The sequence below is a fragment of the Carya illinoinensis genome, chromosome 14, assembly GCF_018687715.1.
Source record: "Carya illinoinensis cultivar Pawnee chromosome 14, C.illinoinensisPawnee_v1, whole genome shotgun sequence".
NCBI classification, from domain to species: Eukaryota; Viridiplantae; Streptophyta; class Magnoliopsida; order Fagales; family Juglandaceae; genus Carya; species Carya illinoinensis.
This window is the reverse complement of record NC_056765.1, coordinates 1,936,517-1,947,529: the sequence shown is the minus strand read 5'-3', so window position 1 is coordinate 1,947,529 and position 11,013 is coordinate 1,936,517. Positions and strand designations below refer to the sequence as shown.

General features: G+C 38.8%; 2 protein-coding genes and 1 non-coding gene across 3 annotated transcripts; 1 reads left to right on the top strand and 2 right to left on the bottom strand.

Annotated features, from left to right (window-relative positions):
- Nucleotides 1–538: 538 nt before the first annotated feature.
- On the top strand, nt 539–2,556 carry LOC122294476 (trihelix transcription factor ASIL2-like). Its single transcript, XM_043103244.1, has one exon. The coding sequence runs from the start codon at nt 1,105–1,107 to the stop codon at nt 2,179–2,181; it is 1,077 nt and encodes a 358-aa protein (XP_042959178.1). The 5' UTR covers nt 539–1,104; the 3' UTR covers nt 2,182–2,556.
- A 1,079-nt stretch (nt 2,557–3,635) lies between these two features.
- TRNAW-CCA lies at nt 3,636–3,707 on the bottom strand. The gene has a single exon. It is a non-coding gene; the product is annotated as a tRNA-Trp (tRNA).
- A 201-nt stretch (nt 3,708–3,908) lies between these two features.
- Nucleotides 3,909–9,047, bottom strand: LOC122294477. Its single transcript, XM_043103245.1, has 5 exons — nt 8,200–9,047; nt 7,187–7,285; nt 6,224–6,268; nt 5,428–5,565; nt 3,909–4,531 (listed from the first exon to the last, which is right to left on the bottom strand). Exons 1-5 carry the CDS (start codon nt 8,593–8,595, stop codon nt 4,187–4,189), a joined length of 1,023 nt encoding a protein of 340 aa, XP_042959179.1. The 5' UTR covers nt 8,596–9,047; the 3' UTR covers nt 3,909–4,186.
- Nucleotides 9,048–11,013: the final 1,966 nt, after the last annotated feature.

Here is an 11,013-nt window from a genome sequence, read left to right as displayed (position 1 = left end):
TGCCTAAATGAGGATGTTAAAAATGTTGTCAAGGGTGGAATTAAAATATATGTTCAGCTTCAAGTATACAAACCTTTGCCTCCCAAAAAAATATGTTTACCATCATCCATGACCATTGATGACTTTCAAGAGAGGTTAACCCTTTGCTTTAGACAAGACGAAGAAGAAATTCTAGAGAGAGAGAGCTCAATCGGTTACAGAGAGAGAGAGAGAGAGAGAGAGAGAAGCCTTCACTTCAAGTTTGGGCGCAAATAATTTGGGATGAAACGGGGGGAGAGAGAGAGAGAGAGAGAGCGCAATCGGTTACACAGAGGAAAGATTTCATCTTTACAAGTTGGGGGCAAGTAATCTGGAATGAAACGATTCGTTTCATTTTTTCGTGCATGAGGAGTCCCCATTCGGGACTGCACAAAGAATTATTCTAAATACAATTCCCCCACCACCTTTTGTCCCCGCTTTTCAGTCAAACCCAACACGCAACCAACCACCAAAAAAATATCCAAAAAAACAAAACTACATCCAAAGCCCACAAAATAAAAATAGAAATGGGAACCCAATCACCACTAAAAAAAAAAAAAAAAAAAAAGTAACAGCCGCCCACACCCACATCCAGAAGGGGCGGTGGGTAAGATGATGCACTGTTGAGAAGGAGGTGATGAAATGTGATGAATTGATGATGATGGATGCGTAGTGGCCCAAGTCAAGAGGAGAGAATGGGGGGAGGGGTGGGGGATGGGGGTTGGGGGGACCTAAATGACATGTTGTTGGGAACGGGTGCGCAGCCTATCACCCTCCCCCCCCAACCCCCCTCCACCTAAGCGGTGGCCTCCACTCCTCTCATCTAAGATACATCTCAAAATCAGCCGCATACCAAATGTATCACCAAACTCCACCTTTCTCCACCTCCTCCTCCTCCTCCCCCCCATCCTTTTCTCCCTCTTCTCTTCTTTTCCCTCTGCGCCGCCCTTCTTTTCCTTCACCCCTCCCTGATTTCTCAATCTCTGCCTCCTCCTCCACCACCGCTGTTTTCTACCCTTTTTAACGGGTGCTTCCCTTTCTCCGTTTGATCGAGAAAAGTGCATCCTTTATACCTCTTCCTCCGCCATGGCTTCCTCATCCTCACCACCTCCCATGTCTGACATCACCACTCCTCCGGAACCACCCACCGCCGTGCCTCTCCCGCTCTCTCTACCCGCTCCACCCGATCCGCAACTCGATTCCCAACCCCCCACCACCACCGCTTCCCGACGCCTCCCTCCTCCTTGCTGGTCTCATGACGAGACGATGGCTTTGATTGACTCGTACCGTGACAAGTGGTACTCGCTCCGCCGCGGTAACCTTAAGGCCACCCACTGGCAGGAGGTTGCCGATGCCGTGGCCCAACGGTGCCCAGCGGCATCCCCTCCCAAGACCGCAGTCCAGTGCCGTCACAAGATGGAGAAGCTACGCAAGCGCTACCGCACTGAGCTCCAGCGCGCCCGCTCCATGCCCGTCTCTCGCTTCACCTCCTCCTGGGTCCATTTCAAGCGTATGGATGCCATGGAGAAGGGCCCCTCCTCCAAGAAACGCGCCAACGTGTCCGATAGCGATAACGACAACGACGACATAGACGCTGACGATGATGAAGATCAAGATTTGTACGAAGAATTCAAGAATGGAGGAGGTCCCAATATGAGGCACATGAGTAAATTGTACAGGAATAATGGGACTGGTGGTGATAACGGCGATGGTGGTAGTGGAGGAAGTGGGTTCCGGATTAGAATCCCGACCGGGGTGAGTATAGCGCAGGCCGGATCGAAATACTTCGGCAAGGCTGAGCACAAGTATAACTCCAACCCTAATTCGACCCCGTACCCTAACCCTAGTTCAAATTCTGGTGGTAATTTCGGGGCTAGGGTTTTGAGGGAATGTAATTCGGCGAAGTCGGCAGGCTCGGGTAAGAGGGAGAGGGACCCGTTGACAGAGATTGTGTCTGCGATAAAGGTATTGGGGGATGGGTTTGTGAGGATGGAGCAGATGAAGATGGAGATGGCGAGGGAAATCGAGGCAATGAGGATGGAGATGGAGATGAAGCGGACCGAGATGATCTTGGAGTCGCAGCAGCGGATTGTGGAGGCGTTTGCGAAGGCCGTCTCGGAGAAGAAGAAGAAGCCAAAGCGAATGCCCTCTCCAGAGTCTTAAGAGTGACTCTGGTACTTGGAATTTGTGGGTTTCTTGGCCTTACTACTCCCACTCCCCCCAACAAAACAACAAAGAGAAGGGTGTTTGCTTGTGAACTTTTTGTGTAACTGAGATTAGGTGAGTGGTTTGACATTGGACATTAATGGAGCTTGCTCTAGAGGCCAAGTGACTGAGCTTATATGAGTTTCCTAGTTTAGTTGTCTCTGTCTAATCTGGTTTTTGCCGCTTTTCTAAGAGAGAGTAGAACTACGTGGGAATTAACTAGTTGTAGCTTTATTTTCACTGGAAAAAGGTAGCTTTAATTTTCTGTAATTGCACTTGACGACTCTTTGAGTTTTGATTCGAAGCTTAGTGACATAGTTTTTCTGATGATTATTGTATCTTTTCCAATGATCATCTGCATATCTAACTTCACTACCAATTTGCTTTTCTTCACTGGGGTATTTGGATATGTCGGTGGTATTATGTTTTGTTTCAGTTGATCACACGTAGGAGATCAGATAGCAATTCATAAAGTATCAATGCCGAATGTCATGTGTCTAAGTGCTCTGCTTGAAGAAGAAAAGAATGTGAAGTGGGTAGAGACTATCCCAAACTGGCGCTGACACTCACATTCATGTGATTCCAGAACATTTTGACAGTAGTTTTCTGGAATTTCAGTTGCTGTTGTAAGGATTCCATGTTTGAATGTTTGTTAGGAATGTAATTAAGTTCTTGCTTATCTTAACACAGCTGGACATAATCGAGTTCTTTTTGCTTTCAGAAATGGTTTTTGCCCTTTGAAAAAAAAGGGATTCTCTTGGGCGATGGATGCCAGATAGTTTCTTACCTTGTGTTGATTGTAAATACCATGTTTCCCACCAAATGTCTCCTTGACTAGTTTCAATTCCAGCCTCGTGATTCTGCAGTTGTTTTCTACAGACACCGGGACCGGGATTTGAACATTGAATGTTTATGTTGTACATCTTGTTGGACCTCAGAGATCTTCCATCTCATTGCCAGAAATCATATGGTCCTATTCATTGCCAGAAATCTATGGTTTTGTGGTGGCTCAGTTGTCACAGCCGGTAGCTTGAATGGGATCATAGCGTTTTATCACTTTTGTCTCAAGAAATTATTGATTGCCACATGATGAGCTTCGATCTTTGCATCACTTTGGCGATAAAACCTTTCAATCTTTATGTATTTCCTGCGTGATGTCTCTATCTATGAAGCAAAAAGAGCAATTTTAGAAGAAAAGAATAAGTACAATCCCACAAAAGTTCAGAAAGCATCTCTAGTGATGTTACTCAAACCCTTTATGGGTAAGCCAAAAAAAAAAAAAAAAAGAGGGTAATTTAGGAAGGAAGGACGGTAGAGATATAACTGAGGTTCCAATTAGCATTCGAATGCGATATCTTTTTATATATTTATTGAAAAGTGGGTTTGAAAAATATTAAGATCCAAGGGGGAATTGAACCCGACGTGAATCGAACACGCAACCTTCTGATCTGGAGTCAGACGCGCTACCATTGCGCCACGGATCCCTTGAAAGCTATACACGCTTTAACTTTTATTTAACTATGTATCTTTAATCAGCTAGTATAGAATTCCTCGGTTTGCGTTCGTGGGATTCACATCCGGGAAAATATTCCTGATGATTATTTGTAATGCGTAAATAAATAATTTTATATTCCACTGTGAAAGAGAGATTATTGTGGCCTCAGGCCTGTCATTATACATGACAATTGTCTGCTAATGCTACGAACTTTAGAAGTTAAAAACAGTTGACAGATCACAAGCTCCATTAGGGTCCAAAATGACTCCTTTTCATTTCTATGTAAAAATCTAATGGGTAATAATAGTTACAAATCTACTGTAAAACTACAGAGAAGTTTCCCTTTAATCACAGCCATGAAATCCCATTAGTTTTGTGGGAGTTTCAGTGTCCACAACTTGACTTGATTCTTCCAAACCATTGTTAACAAATTTCCATGACCCACTTGAATCTCCCTCCATGTCTGCATCAAATTTGAGTTTCAAGACTTGTCTTGATTCTTTGAAAACGAAAGGCAACAGGTTTCTCCAAGACAGAGACATTAATGTTACTCCAAACCTCAGGTTTGGTAGGAAGATGTACAATTTTCTCCAGAATTTCCATATCTTCGGGAAGAACAGAACCGAACACAGTATATGCTTTTCTCCACTCATTGTGGTTGGCTAGGCTGATAAAAAATTCTGGACCAGAACCAACCCATGCAACTGATCCTCTTCTTATGGAGGGGCATTCTTCCCTTGGGATATCCTCAAATATTGTCCCATAGGCTTCAAGTGTACCTTGAACTACAGCAAAGGGAGGGCCAAAAGGAGCCTAGATAGCTCACATAAGAAACTCTTAGTATGAAAATGAAACATACTAGAAGCAAATACAATTTTAATAGAAATGATAAATCTGCTGAAATTAGTGCTCTTTCTAAAAGCAATATCTTTCACAATCATTCTACAAAGAACAAGCTAGTTCACACAAGAATCCATTGCGGTCAAAGGTTTGGAGCCTCAAACATTTATTCCATAAGGGAATTTTATTTGTCAATGGCTAGATTATTACTCATTTGATACAATAAAATTCAGGCTTTACAATTCCCAGAATAACAAAGCTGGGTTTGTGTGAGAAAATTCAGTTGTGAAAGCGCACAATGTCCACACATCTAGGAGGTTCAAAAGTTTGGAGCCATTAGATAGCACTGAAATAAATGAACATAGACAGAGCAGGGTGGATTTTTTAGTTACTTTATGAAGAACAACTAGCTTTTAACTCAATTACTACATTTAAATTCGAATAAGAAAATAGATTTTATGATAGGTACGTCTGATGCATCTACTACAGTACTGCCCCTTTATATATGAACCAAACTTAAGATGAAGGGGTTTTAATTTCATTAAAACCTTCACTTTGACAAAAGGCGGTCCCAATTTCTCTCATGATGACTGTCAGTTCCAGGGCAATCAACAGTCATGCAAGTCCATTAGATTTGGGGTAGCAGAACCCCTTGTGTGCAACTGGCTGGGTGGATGAGAGAGAGGAGCGAAATAGACAAAATATCTGTTATAGTTCTCTCCATAAAAATTTCTTAGTCTGTGCTTAACACCATCTCATTCAAAATTATTTCATATTTAAGATAAAATTGGAAGTGGGAAAACAGATGTTGAGCTATTATCAGTTGGAAAGCATCATAAAGCAGCCTGTGATGATTGACCAAATCTTACATTTTCTATGTGATTTCCTTGTGAATCCCAAGATCTTCCCCGGCTTTCCACACGATAAAATTGGCAACCCGCACAATGGTGCAATGCTAACAGCTCAAGTATATAGGAAACAGAATGTGGCGCACAATCAGGGAATAGCTGCAGAAATCAAGATCAAGATAAACTTGAAAAGTTGGAGGAAGTAGTATTTGTTTAACATTGAAGAAACAGATCAAAGTACTTCAAACACATAAAGTTTAACGCTCCTGTTTGTCATCAAGGTGACAACATAAAGGAAACAAAACTGTAGATTCCACAGAAATTTGGGGCCAAACATTTACAAGTTCGCACCCTCTTTATTTTCCCAGTCTTTTAGGCAAATAGAGGGTGCTCAAGTAATATAAATATTGAAGTCGTCAGAGCAGTTGCCCGCGATAAAAGAGCACAGTAAAGAAACATAGCAAGAAGAGGGAAAAAATCATGCTTTTGTGGACATTACCTCGTAGCATTAACAATGATAACAAAATCTGCTTAAAATTGTTGTGATCAGATCAATGTTTACTCAAACAAACAATATCGTGTCATATAATCTGAAGTTTAAAATAATATTAAAACCATACTACACAGTGTTGCTCGCCGTGATTCAACAGTAAACATTAAGAGGCACATTGTGTTGAAGCACCAGAGTACAATAAAGAAACAGAAACTCATTCAATAAACTTGCATGTATAATTAGCATTGGCTATATAGTAATACTACCCATGCAGAGGACCATACAAAAATACCAGGAACCTTAACCAGAATAGATAGCACTTACTTTGATGTGAATAATCCCATATCCAGTTTTCAAGCCAACAATACCCTACAAGGAAAAATGAAAGAGACATTATATACGGGGAAAGAAAAATGATTCTACACCGACTAATATGAACATTAATAAAAAGTTAAGACTTTTTTTTTATTGGTAAAAAAAAAAGTTACAGACTTGTTCGAACACCATAAAATTGAAGAATTAGTTGTGGATAGAGCAATCTAGTCTTTTTACAGGTGAAATAATGGCATTGCTTGTCAAGTCATGTAAAAGGATAACTAACTGATGATATGAAAATAGAGAAGTGCGTATGCAACAACTATTAATCCTCTTGCTAAAATTATGAAAAAATAAGATGATTCTTAGATTTCTTGAATTCATAGTCAGAGATGAAGAGCTCCTCAATATGGTCAATAATCAGGTATCTAAGTTTTACTAGGTAGTTAATGATGGGTTCTCAGCTACAAACTGTGGCTCAATATAAGCCAGAGTAAATTTCAAAATAAACAAAACTGAGCATCTTGGTTTGATATAAGAAACCAAGGATGGCTTTGATAAAAAGCTTTATAAATAAAAATTATCTTTGAAACAATCACCATCATGTTGAAATCAGTGATGTTTCAGCCTGTTTGATGGAGCCAAAAAATATAATCTCAAAAAAAGTGAAAGTCAATAACTGCTCTATTACTCCTGAAGAATCTAGTAACTAATTTTCTTCCTTTCATTTCTTTCTGATAGCCTCTAAATGCTGAATTACCATTTTTTTCCCTTTCCCTGATAAGTAATCAATCAATTTTTTTTTTTTTAAATATATGTTCATCAACCAGTAACTGTACATGAAATGAGCCCAGATCCATGTCATCAAGGTAATCTGCGAGGACTATATGTATCAAGTTATGTTTATCTGCAATAATGTAAAATCTCAGACACTGTAATAACAATTTAAATGATGTTCGCAAAATAACGTACATTTCCTTTTCCAAAGATAAGCCCAGAAGTCCACATGACTTGATCCCCTGAGTCTCGCAGATTTGGATCCAATGTATCTTTCTGTTTCTTCAACCAGCACTAAGAGCAAGAACATAAAGACAAAGATCTGAGAATCAGGCTTGTTGAAGTCCCTGGACGCATGTGTATAAGCATATATGTCTATTATATTCATAAGAGCTATAATTATCATTTCTAACTTTATTCATTACAACACCTCAAAGTCCAGCACAAAACAATGCCCCTCTCATGCATGTTACCAATACTCAAGGTCAGGTCGATCAGATTTCAAGCCAACCGATCAATTACACGACTAAAATTCTTTTATCTAGTTTCTACATATGTTTTTTCCATTCAATTTCTAGAACTTGAAATTTCTACACATGTTTTTATCTAGGATGACTCTTTCCCGTTCCAGCCTGTTGTGCGATTTTTGGCATTAACAAGTTCCATTTTCAAAAATCCTCTATATTGAATTCAGGAAGGAGAAGTTGAAACAATTTTTCAAGACATTGACAACAGCCAGGCACATTGTATGTTGGCAATCAGATTATGCCTGGGTATCAACATTAAAATGGGAGTGGTATGAGATGTTTTATAGCAATCAGATGTCTTGTTAGGCAGAGTTAAGAATAAGAAGAGCAAAAACTATATGTACTTGGAAACGTGGTAGTGCCCTTAGGGATAGACTTCCTGACACTCTAAATTTGCTTTTTCATTGCCTTGGTTTAAACACCCACTAAGAAGAAAATGGTGAGAAACTGGGCTCACATTATGGTATTGCATGTAGGTCAATCACGAAACAACCTATCATCTGAAAAGATTTCCCAGTATTCAGGACGTTGCCTCTTCTTACAAATAATTCATACATAACAAGTTATCAAGATATTGTGCAACATCACATGAAGATTGCCCAATGCAACATGAACCTACCAGATCAAGTATCAGATTTCATCAAACCGAATATAAAATTGAACGTCAAAGAGAAACAATACCTCACCAAATCTAGGACCACAAGCCTCCTTATTCCCACAAAACACCCAGGAATCGCACAAACAAGGCCCATCCTCACCCCTACACATACTTTTACAGGCCATGCAACACCCCTCCGAAGAATTGAACTTGAACTCGGAACCCCATTTGACAGCGTCACCCCAAAGTTCCAAATGCTCGATACCTCTGCAACACTCTGCCTCTCCTCCATCTTGACCTTCGTTTTCAAACACCTCTGAAGAAGAATAAGAAGAAGAAGAAATAGTGGAAACGGTATTGGGCTTGTTAAAGACAAGGGACAGACAAACATAAACCATGCAACAGGAGATTGTCCCCATCAAGAAAAGAAGCAGAGGTGCACAACGGCCGAGTTCTGAATCAGTCTGTCTGCGACCCATTTGAGTTTGTGGACGTAGATGTCAAACCCAGAAATGATTTATCTTATAATTCCTTCTCTCTCGATTGTGGATTCTGGGATTTTAGCGAGATGGAATAAAGAACTTCGTCAGATACTGTGCGGAGCTCTTATGGCAATGGCTCGATGAGAACATACGTCCAACTCATATATTATTCCTTCCATTCCACTAAATAATTCCAAATAGCGTGTTCTTAATTAAATGCTTTGTCTTTTCGGTTTGGTGTATGGGCTTATCTCTGTGGTGTGAGGCCTTACGAGTAGCAAATCTCTTTTTGTTTTGATCGTTCATTTTGCTTTGTTATCTTTCTAGGCAGCAGGCCTTGCTTCGTTTTCGATGTTGTTGATTGTCTGTTCGTAACCTCCTCCCTCTGAAGCTGTCCGTAACTTTTATGTTCTATTTTACTCTATTATTTAATTGTTTTTTTAAAAGTATTATACAAGGAAAATATATATATAAATAATATTAGATACAATTGTGTAGTGGGTAAGTACTGTATAATTTTTTAAAAATATAGTAAAATTCATCATTAAAAAGTTAATTTTTTTATAAATTTACTCATTTTTTTTAAATAGATTGTGACGCTTGCACACTATATTCTACAACTGCAAATATCATTTTTCAATAAATAAACAAATTAGTCTGTATATTAGCTGTCATCTAAACCAGATCAGATCCCCCAATAACTCATTTCCTAGGCCGAGAATTACGGGGATTTTCATGGTATGAAATTTGTGATCCTGTTCTCATTAGGATAATTTAGTATTCTCCTTTCTTTAATAAAGATAGTTTGTAATAAATCAGCAAATGGAAAAAGATCACATCAAATTCAACTTCACGACCTTAAAGTGAAAAAGATAGAAGCATACATTTATTACTGTTTATGTGAGTTTTTTGAATAATAATAAATACTATAAAACTCAATACATACATACACACACACACATATATATATATATATCTCCCCTTAAGTCTAAGATCCTAATAAAAAGCTTGATCCTTAACTAACATGACTATAATCGACATTTTGTGCATTAGGTTTGAACATATCATCGATGCAAAATTGGGTTTGGATCGAAATAACTCATCCGTTTTGTTAGAACACCAAAAACCCAAAAACAAAAAAATTGATGAATTTAATGATTAATATCCTCTCACGTTCGGATACAAACTTAAAGATCTAAGGTAAGAAAGATAAACGCATAAAGGTAAATTCCTACATTATTTATTGCTGCCCAAAATATTTATTAGGGTAACAATAATTGTCATTCTTTTATTTTTAAATTTCAAATTAAAATTGAGAGAGAGAGAGAGAGAGAGAGAGAGAGAGAGAGAGAGAAGTTTTAAAAAAGAGGAATAGCCATTCTTTAATGTTGAAGAATGACTATTACTCTCTCTTAAGCTGGCTGCTGCTATTCTATTCCACCGAATAAACACACCCTAAAAAGATTAAAGGCCACATTTTGGGTCAGTTCATTAGAAAGAGTCTCGACTACTTAAAAATAAAAATGGAATCCTCCGAAGGACACAAACCAGCTTTTATCTGTTCCGCAAAACCTACCGAAAATGTTGTCTTATTTCTCCATACCTGATTTTTACAGTGTCAAATTAAGACCTGCAAATTTCTGTAGGCAATATATCTCCAAGCATCTCCTATGGCACCGTTTGCAATAAATAAATATTCACAGAGAGAGAGAGAGCGAGAGAGGGGAAAACAATTTCAAGCAATCAAAATATCACTTCATTTTACATAGTGTTCATAAAAAGAAAAAAGAAAATACATAGCCAAATTGGGGAACAAAGACTAGCACCTAAAAGGTTCAAAGGGTTCCTAAGCTAAAAAGTCTTGCTGCCAAACAAAAATCAGTGAGCAGAGCAAAACTGTAAACGAGATATATATATATATATATATATATATATATATATATATCAGTTCTGTCAAAACAATATCAATTCCCAAGTTCGAGTCACCCAGACAGCCCATCTGGATTTTTCTAAAAACAGGCACAAAACCCAAAACCTTGCTCTATTTCTTCTTCTTTCTTCTTCCTAGGTGGCCTGTGGGTGTGTATCCATTTGTACAAGTCCCTTGCGTTACACCCCTCTGCGCCTTTAGTAATTAAGAATAATAATAATAATAATAAAATGGGTATATAACCCAAATAGTGATAAACAGCAAGAGAATGCTCGCTTTGTCCAAAGTCTCACAAAGTGAACAGCAGCCTTCCGATCGAGAAGGAATAGCTAATGAAGATAACTCCTAAACGACAAATCACACCAAAACTTGAGACTCAATTACCGCAGAGAGTGATCAAGAAGGCACTTATGCTACCCATAGAAAAGGTGAAACATAAAAGGAAAAATTATTAATAGAATTTAACCCTTGATCAGACAATCCTC

What these genes read in the sequence shown, in the direction of transcription:
- LOC122294476 (XM_043103244.1), top strand. Translation starts at nt 1,105, where the DNA reads ATGGCTTCCTCATCCTCACCACCTCCCATGTCTGACATCACCACTCCT.
- LOC122294477 (XM_043103245.1), bottom strand. Translation starts at nt 8,595, where the DNA reads ATGGGTCGCAGACAGACTGATTCAGAACTCGGCCGTTGTGCACCTCTG. An exon ending in TTATCTTTGGAAAAGGAAAT is followed by an intron (nt 6,269 to 7,186) that starts GTACGTTATTTT and finishes TTTTCCTTGTAG; the next exon opens with GGTATTGTTGGCTTGAAAAC. An exon ending in ATGGGATTATTCACATCAAA is followed by an intron (nt 5,566 to 6,223) that starts GTAAGTGCTATC and finishes TGATTTCTGCAG; the next exon opens with CTATTCCCTGATTGTGCGCC.